Source organism: Serinus canaria, chromosome 9, assembly GCF_022539315.1.
Source record: "Serinus canaria isolate serCan28SL12 chromosome 9, serCan2020, whole genome shotgun sequence".
NCBI lineage: Eukaryota > Metazoa > Chordata > Aves > Passeriformes > Fringillidae > Serinus > Serinus canaria.
This window is the reverse complement of record NC_066323.1, coordinates 4,258,746-4,273,521: the sequence shown is the minus strand read 5'-3', so window position 1 is coordinate 4,273,521 and position 14,776 is coordinate 4,258,746. Positions and strand designations below refer to the sequence as shown.

Here is a 14,776-nt window from a genome sequence, read left to right as displayed (position 1 = left end):
ACAGCTGCCTTGGTAAGTAATTAAACCAACTCCTCCAAGAGCCCATAAACCTTTGACAGTGTTTAGTGGCAGGTAACGATTTCAGCTTGGTGCAGACATTTGCTGGCCAAGGTTGAAACTCTCTTTCTCAGAAGGGTGAGATCTAAACATTTAGGAATAATATCTGATTGGTCTGAAACTACATGAATGACTTCCAGTGAGGAGAGCGTCCAGCTGCTGTGCTCTAATTGATGTCTGCATCTGAAGAAGTTTGGTACAATACTGGTAGTGACTTTAGATCTTCTGGGGGCTATAGAAGTGATTTATAATTGGCACTGCAGCTTTTTAGAGACACTGAGCTCAGCCAAGCCTTTTATATATTGCCTTGTTGGAGTTGTGTGCTTGAATTAGGCATATGTTGAAGGGGTTGATGGCGCTGAGGCTGCATTCATCTAGCAAGGCACTGAAAACCTTGGGGTTCACTTAGCAGTTGTGCTCTTGCCGATGCTTCTGGTGTGATTGGCTTCTGGCTCTTCTGGATGAACAGTCTGCTGTGAGCTGGAAGGTGGGCTTGTCATACAGCTGCAAACAATTCATGGAGTCTCTCCTGGTGATCTGTGGAAAGTGCTGTAGAGCTTTACAAGGATGAGAGGAACGGCTGCTTTGGAGGGAGACTAACTTCAAATGAAGAATAAATATAATTGTGTTGTCTTGAGGGTTATTGAATATCTCAACATTTTCTTATTATGCTGAGACTCACAGAGACCACACATTCATCTTCATTAGCCTCAAGTCAAAGCTTGCTGCCTTTTGCTTGAATGACATCAGGAGAGATGAACTCACCGTGTTGTGAAGGAGTGTCAACAACTCTCCATGCTTTTGAAGGAGTGGGAAGGAGGCTTGGACCCTTGTTTTGATTAATGTAAATGTGTAGATTGTGGGTGGCTTTTCCTTAGCCTGGACTGCTCTGACATGCAGCATTGGAGGGAGGTTAATTTTATGTATGTCATTGTTGTCCTCTCTTGGTATCACTAGTGCATCTTGGTCTGTGGGACCCACCATTTGCAGTGCTATAACTGCATCATTTTGGTTGGAGAAAACCATTTTTTTTCCAGGTCAGTATATGTGTTCCTTACAGGCTTAGAGCTCCCACATTTCATATTTGTGGAGAGGGTACAGAATGGCTGCTTTTTCTTTTGACGTGCTAGAAAGGAGAAACTAGGTCAGAAGAACTCTAATTTTGTGTGTGCAAGTTTGAGTCTGTGAGCAGGAAATCTGGAATACTCAGTTACTGTAGCTTCAGTGGCTTGGTCTCTGCAGAACCAAGTGGGAATGAACTGTCTATGTGCATAAGGCATTTTGTATTTTTCTTCCCTAAGCACTGGTGTTGGCTATTCCTTTACTGGCTGGGGGCTACAAATCCACACTTACATCCTAAATTGAACAGGTAATAGTTGAAGAAGTAATACAGTTTTATTGACTGAAAAGCCCAATGTGGTGATTAGTTCTTATTTAATTTTGCTGCTGCCAACTATTGGCAGGTCTTAACATTCTGGAAAGGAAAGAGACGCTCACATGGTGGCTGGAGCTTTATTGCAGTGAGAAGCTGGAGAGGAGAGTGCTGGAGACCTGGGAGAGTGGATTTATGGTTCAGAAAGGGGGAATGGACAGAGCACAGATGTGGCTCTCAGTAGGGCCTGGAAGAGCATCTCCTGGTGAGATGCTGCAGAGGAGTGGTTCAAATAGATTTGTAAACAGGCTTCTCAGGTGTCCAGGGGAGAAATTTTTCTTCTGTTAGTAACTTAACCTTGAGAGCAGTTTTTCTTGCGTTGTGTAGTAACGCCGTTTCTTGACTAACATCTTCTTTTAAGTTACGGAGCTGGGTGTTTGGGGGTGAGGGAGGACAAACTGCTTTCCAAAATGAAAACAAAGCCCTTGGGGAGTTCATTATTACTCTTCCAAGTAGAGCAGCTTGTATTGCTTGAGTAGGCAGGAGGTGCAGTGGTAGATGGCATTGATGATAGCTTGTTTTGTGAGTCTCTGGATGGGTGGGCGAAGGAGGGGAAGGTACCAAAACTAGCAGGAGAAGGCGTGAGATTAAACAATCCCTGTGAGAGCTGAGTAACATCCAGTAGTCCAGCGTGATTCTGCTTCGTTGCTTGACTTTTATCTCAGAAATACCTGTGCAGACTTTTGAGGTTTTTTTGCACTGCTTTAATTAATGGGCGGCCTTAGGGCTGTGTCTGTGTGACTGAAACTTGAAAAAGTCATGTCCCCAGCATCTTTTTTAGAAAGTTCCCAGTGACTCAGTCAGTGTTTTGTTGCCTTGGCCTCTGCCTTCCTGCTTTGTTTGCTGCTGTCTGCAGCTATATTAACAATCCTCTCCTGGCTTGTGCAGTCCATCTTCATATTACTCACAGGGCTGTTAACTAGAAGTGCCTTGGAGATGGAGACAGCCAGCTGATTACTAAAAAGCAGCTGTGTCTTCAAGTGCTCTTCAAACCCCTCTGTTTTTCTGTGAACTGCGTGTCATTTGGGGTAACTTCCCCAAGGTGATCCAGACCTTGTTTTGTCACGCTGCACAAGTGCTTCAATTCCTGCTGTAGAAGCCAGTGCAGAAAGTGCTGCAAAAGGAGTGAGCTGATGCCCCTTCAAAAGGAATAGCAGGGGACTTTGTAGAGCTTGAGGTCACTGGGGTCCTGATGCCTGGGAGATTTATGGCTGTTTGCAGAGTTTCTAAAGCTTCCTTCTAACATGAGAGGTGGCCTCACAGAGTATGGCCCAGCCAGCATTTGGCCTTGGGGAAATGAAATCTGGGCAGGTCTATAGTGTGAGAACAAAAGGCTTCATGCTTGTACTCATTCCTTGCAGTGATGCTTTGCATAGTCAGGAATGTTACTCTGGTGACAGTTTTGCCTATTGAGCTCTTCTGCTGAAAGGCTTTTCTGTCTCTCCTGCACTGCTTGCAAAACCTTTCTCACATTCTGAATCAATGATCTTTCACTTCTGGTTGGAGCTTGGTAGGGTTGGAAAACCCAACTTTCTCCAGGCAGCTGTCACCTCAAGACAACCACTTGGGTTGACAGTTCTGCCATGCCACGCTGTGTGATGCCAGGTGGGATTATGGCTTTCCTGGGCTGTCTGGGTGCCATGGCATTGCCATTAGTTTACAAGAGCCAGCTTTTTGGGAAGAATGACCCTCTGGTGCTTCCCAGTGCCAAAATTTCTCTTTCTAACTCCCAGGACTTGTCTAGGCAGAGGCACCTGCACACAGACAGAGCTCCCTGGGTCTCATGTTGAGGGTGATGAGTAAATGGCTTTGTAAGCCTGCTTTGTTTTTTGTGGGATCTCCTGTTGAGGTTGTTTTATTATGGAGATGTAAGGCAAAGGCTCATAATATCCTGATGCTGGGGAGCATTAGTGCACAGGCTTTATATCTTGGTGGAGATTAAAAAAACTCTTCTGATGCCACAGAGCTGCTTTAGCTGATTGGTGCCTGGGGAGGCTCCTCTGTTACTGACCCGTAACTGTGCTGCCTCTGGTTACATAGTGCTTTTTCCTTCTCTAGGGTTGTAACATTTGCTTAATGACTGGGTAGCTCCATGATTTTTGGCTGGAAGTTGTCATTAGCTGCTAGAATTGGGGGACTAAGTGCACAGTGATTACAGAGGCTCCAATCTCTGATTTCCCCTCCTGTGCATCCGCAGCAATCGTGGTTTAATTGGTGTGCCCCTGGGTTCCCCTCTCCTCAGCATCTTTCCACTGTCTCCTCATGTAACCCTTCCTGTTACATCCCTTTTGTGTGGGCTAGAAGGGAGAAAAAATGAGTCTCCTTCAAGGAAAAACAAGCAGATTTGGTGTACAGGCTGTGTATAAATATTTCTCATGTTTATGGACACCTGCATAGTGGTATTTAAAGATGGCTAACTTGTGTTCTGCTCACTAGCAGCACTTGTCTTCTGTTCACCATAGCCAATACTGATACACATCTGCAGCCCTTGGCCCTTAGGTGACTTAGCCCTGGGTGTGAATATTGCTCTCTGAATAGTCTCCTCAAGCAAAGTGTTGTGCATTGGACTTGTTGACACATTGTGGTGTGGGCAAGGACATCTTTCAGCTTTAGTTCTGTGGGTTAGGCAGAAGGGAGGGAGCAGTTTTAACCAGGAACCTGCCAGCCCCACTGTGTGCTCCATGCTGATAAGTCTTCAAAAGGGAGGCCTGTTTTGTTACTGAAATTTGAATATATCCTGCTTTATCATCCACACACAGAAGTCCCTTTTCTGATAATACCCCAGTTTCAAATACACTGTTTACTGAAATAAAGTGGCCTTTTTTGTCCTTACCCATGATATTGTTGGAAAGGATGATGCCTCTGTGTTCTTCTGTGTCTCAGACTGGCTTTAGCCATTGAAACCTTTGTACCACTGATTTTCTTTAGAGATTAGTAGAAACATAACAATTTCCCACTTGAATTTGAGCCTGTCCTGGCTTTACCTGTGGCAGCATGGTCATATCCTGGCACAAAAGGCAGGTCTGGGCAGGTCCCAACCCATCTCTGCCTGGAGGAACTCTGGATCTGCACAACCCTTGCTGCAGGTGCTACTCTGTGAAACATTTCCCATCCCAATGGGTAGATGAAAAGTCCTCTTGAGTGTTTTGTTGCTTTACAGAGAGAATATTTTATGGAGAGCTTGAGTTTGTTCCTGTGTTTTCTGGCACAAGCTCTGAGTAGCAGGGAGAAGGGAGGGACCCTACCTTAGTTAAAAGTATCTTGGCAAAGTCCTGGTGCTACAGCTGTAAAAATCCTTTTCTAGTTAAATGAAGCTAATGTAGAGCTGAAAATTATTTGTGGGTTTGTCTCAAATGCTGTCTCTCTCCCCCTGTTTTAAACAATGCACCTTCTTTGCCTAAACTAACAGCTCACCTCATTTTTTCCTTTTATTTGTGGGCTTGTTATTCAGTGCAGCTGTTTGCAATTACAGGAGGTACATTAGTTCTTGTGAAGGCATTCTGGGGTGTGGGAAGAGCAGGCTGCAGCAGCCTTATCACCTGTGTGTCCCTCCTGGACTGAGGAGAGGGCATCAGCAGAAGGAGGGAGGTGTCAGGCTGGAAGCAGCTGTGTGGGATGAGCTTTGCAGCCACCCCCAGCCAAGTGCAGCTCGGCACTGCTGTGAGCCCTGATCTGCAGCACAGGCTATATTTGGTCTGAGATTATTCCCTGCTTGGCCTGGATTGGTCCTGGTTGGGGCTCTGCAGGGTGGATTTCTTTTTCCCCTGGCTAACATCACCCATGCTGTGTTCCTCTCTATTTTTCTTCCTCCCTGCCCGCTCCAGCCTGCCTGAGCTGCTCTGGTACCCTCCTGCAGCATCTCAGCAGGGGCTTTGTGGGATGTGCAGGGTGTGCCCCTGGTACCAGGGACAGCCTATTCCCCAGCAGCCTTTAAGATGCAAATCTCTTTTCTGTGTATCAATCAGTCCAGGGGAGGCCAATAGGAAGCAGGGCTTTTTTTTCCCTTGCCCACACCATCCTTTGCTGCGTGTTTTATGGAAAGGCCATTAATAGCATTTTATTCCTGGTTCTAATAGTGGCTCTTGGGGAGAGCCTTTTCCCTTTGACTACCTGCTTCATGGGAGGAGGGCAGGTCTGGGAGGAGAGATCCAGCCCCCTGTGCTCCCTGACAGTGCTGGTGCTCCCAGCGTGTTGGCTGTGCTGAGGTGGAGCTGCCTGTGGCAGCAGTCAGGGGAACAGTGTCACTCCTGGCTGTGCTGAGAGATGCCCAGTTACCTTGGCAATGCTTCTGGAAAAATGCAGGGAGAAAACAGGATGGAGAAGGGGACATTGCAGCAGAGAAACTGCCTGGCTGGTGGAAGCCAGGATGGGATGTCAGGAGTGGAAAGTGTCGGTGATGGGAGCTATGGGGGAAAGCCCTCCTGGCACAGAGCTGCCCCTGACTGGAACAGAGCTGCCCTGGGCACAGTGACAGTAGAGGCAGTTGTGGGACTGGCATCACAAACAAGGGATGGATGGACTCGGGCAAATCTGTTGGAGCCACAAATATGACGTTTGCGCATGTCAGAGCAGTGAGCGTGGGATGGTGGGATGGGGTGCTCCTGAGTTTTAGGATTTGTAGAAAGCAGTTGGAAAACTTATTGCAAAAAAGAGTTCTTTTTATCAGAAATGGCCAGCTGCATCCCTGGATGTTTTTCCAAACCTCCTAAGCATATGCCCTAGGCACAGCTTTCTTCTGCCTTAATCTCCTAGTGAATATTCAAAAATAGATATACTTGTAGCACTGGAAAAGCCTCTTTCAGAGTTGTTTCAGCACTGCAGAGAACAACCCTTAGGAAAGAAACTCAAAAAATAAACAGCAGCTGCTGCCATGTTTCCCCCTCCCCCACCTCCTCACCCAGTGTGGAAACCCGGTGTCAGTTCCCTTTCCCATCCATTCCTGGCATTTCCCTGCCTGGTACCAAGGCAGCAAAACCCACAGGCTATCCACACCCAGCTGAGATGCTGCACGCTGGAAACCTGTTGTACTGCAGCCTCACCTGTGTCCAGCCCAAGTGTGTGGATACAGGTGTGTTTGCACCAGGGCAGATGTGTCCTCGGTGGTGACCTCCAGCACAGCTTCCCTGCCCTTTGCTGCAGATTGTCCCAGAAGGCTGGGTGGGGTTCCCACCCTGGAGTACCCCAGGGTTTCCCAGGCAGCCTGAAGAAGCTGCTGATACGTGATGGAGGAGCAGGCAGAAGGGGGATGTGGCATTTCTGAATGGTCAGAGGGGTTGCTGTCACCCTGTCACAGAGCTGTGCCAAACCCCAGCTACTCTACAGCAGCATGTGTTCCTGGCTGGGTGGAAAGCTGCCCCAGCCATGTCAGGACTCTGATTAACTTACTTTTTCTGGATGAACCTTGCTTCTCAGCTTCTCACAATGATCCAGTGTTTGACTTTTGGACCCACAAGCATCTTGAGTTCATGCAGCTTTGTAATGAATGAAACCTCTGTGTCTGTAGTGGGGTGGTGGGTGTCCATCTCCTCTCTCCTCAGGAGTGCTGCTGGCTGATCCTCCTTGGCAGGTATCCCTGGGAGATGGTATCCCTGGGCTCACTGGGATGCCAAGTCATCCAGCAGCTCAAGTGACTCAAAACCCAGCAGGGAGGATGAGGATGGGTGGTGGTGTGGGAGACAAGGTCACCCCTTGGGTGGATGGGCTCAGGGACACACAGACCCCAGGGATGTCAGGATGCCTCCACATCTGCCAGCTTCCAGGGGGATTGTGCTCTCCAAAATTGGAGCGCTGAGTACAGGAAAAGGAGGAGGAGCAGGAGAGTATAAATAAAGCTTCTGGAAGGGGAAAACCTACCAAGAGGAGAAAATAGCACTGGTTATTCCTTCTTTCCCCACCCTCCCTCGTACCTCACTGCTCGTATCATCTTTGGACTGTGCTGGTGGGTGCACATGTGTGTGAGACTGCACTTCCCCTGGCTGGGCACATGCCAAGTGCAGGCGGACCTGGGGACAGGATTTTGTGCTTTGTTGCCACCTTTACAAGGTATTGTGTCCTCATATAGCATTGCCTTGGAGCTGCTCATCTCAACTGGCAAACTGGGATGTCAATAGCCAGGGTGCACCAAACCAAAAATGGCCTTTAGACCGAGTAACACTAATGCTGCTGACCCCAGAAATAGACCTGGAAACCTCTGTTTTGAGCCCTAGAATGGCATCCTGCCAGTTGGCTTGTTTAATTCCAAAGCTGATACATAAGAAAATCTAACTTCTAATAGCAAATGTTTGCTGTTGCATTTAAAGCATGCCCTGAGTATTCATAGATCAAGCAGATGACAGTCAAATGGATGGATGCTCACTCACAGGCACCTGCCTGGCATCTCCCAGCCCAGGTGCTGGAGGTGGGCAGCACCTGGCAGGTCTGTGCTGCCCACACAGGGCTGTCACCTGGACAGTGCCACGCTTCTGCTCATTGTCCCTGTATTTCCCATCCCTTGTCTGCCTGAAAACCTTAAACCACTCAAAGCCCTTGTCAGAGAAATATTGATCTTCATCAAACATTTATTTTTTCAGAAGTCTATAAATATTGCTTATTTAACATTCTTTTTCTTTTCTCCTAGGATCCTGCAGGAATCTTTGAATTGGTAGAGCTCGTTGGCAATGGTACCTACGGGCAGGTCTACAAGGTAAGAGTTCCAGCTGAAGAGATGCTGTTTACCTTGGCTGTGTGTTGAACTTGGAGCATCCCAGCACATCACCTTGACTAGGCTTTGACCATTTCAAACCTGACAAGAAGCCTTGCTGAACTCTGACCCTTTGGTCTTGTGTGCATGTACCGTGTAGCACACAGAGCTCTTATAATAAGCAATTCACGTAAGCTCTGAAGCTGTCACAAGAAAATGAATTGCTTTTTTTTCTCCCCCTTTCCCCCCAGTTGCTTTTTATTGATTAGATGATGAGGAGGGAGTGAGAAGTCTGTGCTTTAATAGCTAAATCTTGATCTCGTCTAAGAGCTGAGTTTATGGCTGCAATAGGCTGCCAAATGAGTTTGCTACAGTCTAGTGCTCTGCTTGCACACAGGCTGGCTGCCATCCTTTCCACTGGCAGGAACCTGCTACAGGATTAAAAACACTATTAAAATGTTTTTATTAAAGTGCCTGTTACAGTCAGTAGGATTGCTTTAAATTTTTCTAAACATCAAGAAGCAGCAATCCAGATGAGAGTAGTGAAGGGACTGTGAAGAGCAGGATTTTTAAAAGCATGAACTTCTTTACAAGAATCTTTAAAATGCCCTTCTTCTGTATTATATCACCTGTCCCAAACACTTCTTAGCTTGGGGAATTTCCAGATTTTGTTATCTTGGTGGGGTCTTTTTATGGAATGTTCTTGTGCATTTGGGGTGGGATTTAATTATTTCAAGGTCTGGGGTTATCTGTGTTTATATGTGGTGGGGAGATGTTTCTTGTCATGGTTGCATGAGGAATTTGCCAACTTTTATGGTTCTGCTGGGAATCAGTACCTCCCCTAGGCCTCATTCTCCAAGAAGCTCCTGTATGTGTGGGCACAAGTGCTGTGTACACGTGTACTCATGTGTGTGTGGGCACACAGAGATCCTGCTTACCCATCATGCCCATGTTTCATTTTGACTATAGAAAAGAATATACTCATGTGCTCCTTCTCTGTGGTTTTGGAGACTCAGCTCTTGCTTGTCATGCTCTGAAAGACAGTGAGCTGCCCCTGCTGAAGAGAATGGTGTTCAAAGAGCCAAGATTCCCCCATCCTCCTGCTGCTGTAGACTAATCCTGTCAGTAGAAGGATCGAGGGATTGAAGTGAACCGAAGATGAAGTGGAACTTCTGGAATTTTGAATGTGTGAATTTTTGAACTGAAACAGATTTAAAAAAAAAAAAACAAAAACAAAGGAAAAACCACCCCACCCCAAAGCTGTTCTTATCAAGGTTATATTCCAGGGAGCCTTCCCCTCTGGTATTCATTGTTTTCCCACCATGTGCTCCCTGCCATGGGAGCTCCCTTCTGAACTGTTTTTCTTCTCAGCTGCTAAAATAACGGTGGAAGGTGACCTAATTTTAACTGGTTCATATTTCTAACAATCCGTGGAAACTATGTGCCTGTAACGGCCTTTTCAAAGTGTCGTGTTTTTGCGGAGAGCAAAAAAGGGAAATAAGCTGGTGCTGCTGGTTGTGTGGCTCAGCTGATCAGGTTTCCTCTTGCTGGGTTCAATTCTTTCTGTGTGTTACCTCAAAGGGGAAAAAAACACCCAGAAATGTCCCAAGTGTAGGCTGAACGTTTCTCTGTTCCTTTTTCCCGTGCTGTACAAGGGGAAAATCCTCCTCCTTACTGTTTTTAATGTGCTGGAGTAACTGGATTGTCCTCGGTGTGATTCACGTGGTGCCGGTGCCAGACGGGATGGGGACGGGGGTGGAGGGGAAAACGTTGCTGTCCAAACCAAATTAGTAAGTATTGAGGTATGAGCTCAGGCTAAGCCTGACTTTACAGCTCTCCTAAACTGAAGTCCTGGAGTAGCACACGCTCTATAAACAAAAGCAGACTTTGAAATAAAACATACATAACTGTTTATGGTGTCCCACCCTAAAACCCAGCGTGGAAATAAGATCTCTGTGATTCTTTTTCTCCAGATACCACTGCTGTATTTATCTCTTGCAGCAAAACAAATGGATCAACTTTCAACACACACAGACCTTCTGGCTCCATTCTAAGTCAGCCCTTAGAAGTGATCCGTACCTAGGAGCAGCGTCCTCTGTAATTAGATGGTTGTTCCATTGCCATTTCCAAACCCCTCTCAGGCAGGGCTGGACTGTTCACAGAATCATTTAGTTTGGAAAAGGTCTTCAAGATTGAGTCTGGACAATAACCCAGCCCACCATGTCCCTAAGTGCCACATCTACATATCTGCTAAGTCCCTGCAGGGGTGGTGACCTACCTCTAACCCTCTGTGCTGTGTTTCTTGAGGTGCACCATTTGCTGCCCTCCTAGAGGCTGTTGCACCTCTGGTTGTGTTTTTGGGTTCTGGTGCTGGCTGCCAGCCCGAGCAGGTCCAACCCCTGTGCTCTCAGCCAGGAGCAGTCACCTGGTGAGCATCACCCCTCCTTCTCATGGCTGGTCCCTCTCGGAAGCAAGAAAGGCAACTTTGCAGTTGGAAAGAGGCAGAAGTGAGATGTTTATTCCAGGCAGGGGATGATGTTTTGTGTCTGTGTGCTGCAGCCTTGATGTTTCTCCTAGAAAATCTGATATAGCAGCAATGCCTGATGCTGCTGCATGGCCAGGTTTGTGCTGGAGACTGCAGCTGTCCTGGTGATAACCAGCTGGCCTGCCCAGGACCTGGGGGGAAAATGTGCAAGGTGCAAGCTTCCCATTGATCCCATGGGATAAAGGGCGTGGTTATGCATGCCCTTTATCTTCTTACTGCTGAATGATCTCTCAGCCCTACATGGTGGGGAGCCTTGAGAAGTGTCTGGGAATACCACAGTAACAGGAGCCTTCAGAGAGCAGGGATTCATGGAGGCCAGCCTCAGCATCTGCTGCGTTGGAGTGGCTGGGGAGCCCCTGGCACAGCACATGCCTTCTCCTTGCTCGTGGGAGGAGAGTCGTGTTGGCCAAGCCTGGTGCACCCTGAGAGCTCCCAGAAGGAGGGCACCACTGCCAGAGCAGTGCCTGTCTGCATCGGGATGCAGCTGCTGCTTTGATCCTCCTTTCTGGGTCATGGTTTGAAGATCCCTTTCAGGTGCTTCACTGTGCTTCTGTGAATCAAAGCCTTGTTTTCTGAGCCTTATGCTTGAGGCAAAGGCCATGGGCTCTGTTTGACCTCTGTATTTTCAAGTAAAGGTCTTCCTTTGCTCAGAAGAGCAGGTTAAAATATCCCTTTGGTTCTTCCCAGCTGTGGCCATACCCCAGTGACACCTGGGCACTGCAGGAGCCCTCGGCAGGGACCTGCTCTGCTCTCACTTCTCTAACCCCACACAAGCTCCTCACTTTGGAAAAATGCAGAGAGAAATAACATTCCTTGTTCGCTGCTTAACAAAAAAATCGAGCTATTCTCTCGTGAATAGCTCGATTTTTATTCTAATGAGGGACTGCACTGGTGATGATTTATCTCTCTAATTGAATCGGAAGCTTTTCTTTATTTTCTAATAATCCTGCATCTAATGTTACAGATTGTAAACTGGTTTTGATGAAAGACTGAGAACTTGCTAGCTTCTGTGCCAGACATTGTTACAGTAGTGAATTTTTCTGTCTTTGGATTTTATTTCTGTTATAGGTATTTAAGGAAACGACTATCAGGAATACAATGAGTTGGACTTGGGGAATTAAGCCTTTGCCTCACTGGTTTTTAGCTGATGGCTGAAAGCAACTCTAAACACAAAACTCACTAGGATCCTTCAGAGCATTATCTAAACTGTGAGGAAATGCTGCTTTTATGTCCCAGAACATTATTATTGCTGCTTATTTCTACTCTGCATGAGAGCAAACAAATACTCCTTAAAATACTGCATGTGCTTAGATTGCCTGGATAGATCAGGGCCATAACCAGTGGGGTGTCCAGCACCAATAAATACAGGGGTTCAAAGGAAAAGGACTCTGGGCTGCTCAGAAATACCTGTCCAATAGATGGATGCAAAGCTTGGGGACATATGCAGTGGGCTACTTACTGTGCATTGAGTAAGTGGAAAACCAGAGCAATCCCCCAGTGTTTTTAAGGGATTAGCCATGGCCATTAGCACAGTCGCCAATGGCTGGTGTCAGCCAGGGAGGATTTTGATGCAAACCTTCACAGTAATGAGAAAAAAAAAATCAGGAAATAGATCAGATGGTAACCTTTGTACCTCTCATCTTGTGTGTTTTACAACACGGAAGTAAATGATGTTGAGATTACATACTCACGTGCTTCTTCCCAACTGTGCCAGGAGGACAGTGGTCATTAATGCCAGATCCTGCTTTGTCTGGTGCCCTGGGGATGTGGCTCTCCATTTACAGCTTCAGCAAGGTTTTATTTTACAGGGTACAAGATAGAGTATGTGGGCACCTCTGTAACTGCACAATAACTATTGATTGCTTAATTATCTGGTAAATGCCATATAATCAGCAAACTATTAGGCAGCAATAGTCTGTGCTCTCATTTAGAGCGTTTGGGATCCACGTGCTGCCCATGTCAGCTGTGGCCCTCCAGGGAGCTGCTTTACCATCCCACCTGATGGGGCAGGGCAGGGGAATCACCTCTGGGAGCCACCCCAGGGCAGGTGGAGCACCTCTAAGTCCTCTGCCAGCCCAAGTGAGGCAGCTGTTTGAAGGGAATATGGGTTTTGCAATTGCTTTTTGTTGTCTCTCTGTCTGGAGTACAATGCACATGGCAAAAGATTGAAGAAATTCATCCCAGGGTCTTTAGTCAGGACTTATTGCCTAGCTGGTATTTACCAGAAGTCAGGGCCAATCCACCTGGAGGCAAATGCCCAGGTTTGACCTAGTTGGTGGAGAGGTTGAGGTGTGTGGATATTAGAAAGAAAGTAAAATATTTGAAATCCAAGTCACCTGTTGCTGGAGAGCTGGGAGCAGCAGGACTGCTGGGACAATTTGGTTCCTGAGACAAACCTGTGGGAATGTCCCAGGCACATTCTATCAAGTCTGTGTTTGATAGAGTTGTCTTGGAGTTTGCAGGTGCCAGAGGAGGAGGGATAACGTGTGTCCTGCACTCCTGGGTGCTGTTTGTGCACTCCATGCACAGTGACATCCTTCTCCTGGCATCCCCAGGCATTTCATCAGTGCAGGCTGGTGGGGTAGCAGGTAAATATCCTAAGGAAAGACTTTTAGAAGACTCCTTTTACCTTTATCTTATTTTTGAGGGTGGATATGGGAAAATAGAGTGGAGTGTGTGCCATGTTTAACTTGCCTGACCTCTGTCTCAGTCTGGCTGCTGCTGATCAAGTGCTGGGCCCTTACATCTGCCCTAGTGAGATCACAAACTCTACAGGTTCCTGGGTCATTAATAGAAATTCAGATAATTAGCCTGAGTGAAGAATGACAGTAATTGTTTCTAATCATCAGTTGGTTTATTGTCTCCCTTTCTGAAAGGCTGATGGTCAATAGCTCGATAATTAATCACTGCTGCTTTATCTATGTGGAAGAAGCTACCATGCTGCACACAATTAATATTTCCTGGGGATTATTGCTGTAAAGAATTAACTGTAGTTTACATACACAGCTTTTATAGCTGCAGACTGACTGCTGTGCCTTGCCTGAGAGGCCAGACTGAAGTGTGCTCACCAGTGCCTGCAGAGCAGGTCGTGCTGCCGGCCACCCTTGTCCCAACACCTGGCCTGCTGTGCTGGGTGCTGGTCCTGAGCACACCCAGGGCACCTGGTGCCCCCATTCACAGGCTGCTGAAGGAATTCAGAGCCCCATCATCTTGCAGTCTAAACAAGCAGCTCTAACCCTAGACAGCTGTTGCATTTGTAGGAGCACTGTGAGCATTTCTCATTTCCCACGTTCATGTTTTTATAAAATGAACTGTGATGTTGCAAGGTTGGGTGTGATTTGGGCATTCGTGGTTCTGGTGTTATATCCTCAGCTTTGGGTCTTTTTTTTTAAATTTTCAAGCTCTTCAGAGGCTGCTTTTGGTGCAGGCTGACTGTAACCACACATGTGTGAATGTGTGTAGCCATCTCTCCTCATGCTCTGATGGTCCCTCTGGTTTGGGAAGCTTCCTGGCTTCCCCATGGTTTGGTGCTGCTCTGAGAGCCTGCTCCAGGGGACTGAGGCAGGGAAGCACTTTGTGTCTGCCCATCCTGCCCTGTCCCAGGCTCTTCCTTCCACTGGGATGGCTTTGGTGTTTGCTGGAACACTCACACCCACATCCACATGCAGACCCTTGTGGGTGGGCATTGGCTGCTCATCACCTTCAAGGTCAGAGATGGCCTGAGTGTGGGATGGATTTACAAGGCTTAAAAGCTGCTTTATAATCCTTCTGTATTACAAGCACAGCATTAAATATTAAGCCATTGTTTCTTCTGGGATGGCTCCGTGTGCCAGCAGAGAGGATGGTGGTGCTGCCATGTGGGGATGCTCACCAGGGCTGGGGTCTCCACTGCTTCCACAGGCACCACCTCACAGGTGGTGCTGGGCTTTTACCAGCTCTTTCTGGGTTGCAGGAAGGGGCTGGGCTGGAGTGCTGGTCTGTGGTAACTCCTGTAGCCTTATCAGAAGGAAAATGGGCAACCTCAATGTAGCAGCTTCTCCACGATGTTATAGTAGCTCTGGAG

The 14,776-nt window shown here is 47.3% G+C and overlaps 1 protein-coding gene across 4 annotated transcripts in view; it reads left to right on the top strand.

Annotated features, from left to right (window-relative positions):
- TNIK (TRAF2 and NCK interacting kinase) overlaps positions 1 to 14,776 on the top strand; it is a 149,575-nt gene that overhangs the window by 18,893 nt on the left and 115,906 nt on the right. For all 4 annotated transcript variants that reach the window (XM_030226942.2, XM_050977929.1, XM_050977928.1 and 1 more), the window contains exon 2: positions 8,106 to 8,171. In XM_030226942.2, the coding sequence (XP_030082802.2) occupies positions 8,106 to 8,171 (66 nt within the window). The remainder of the gene's footprint in view (positions 1 to 8,105; positions 8,172 to 14,776) is intronic.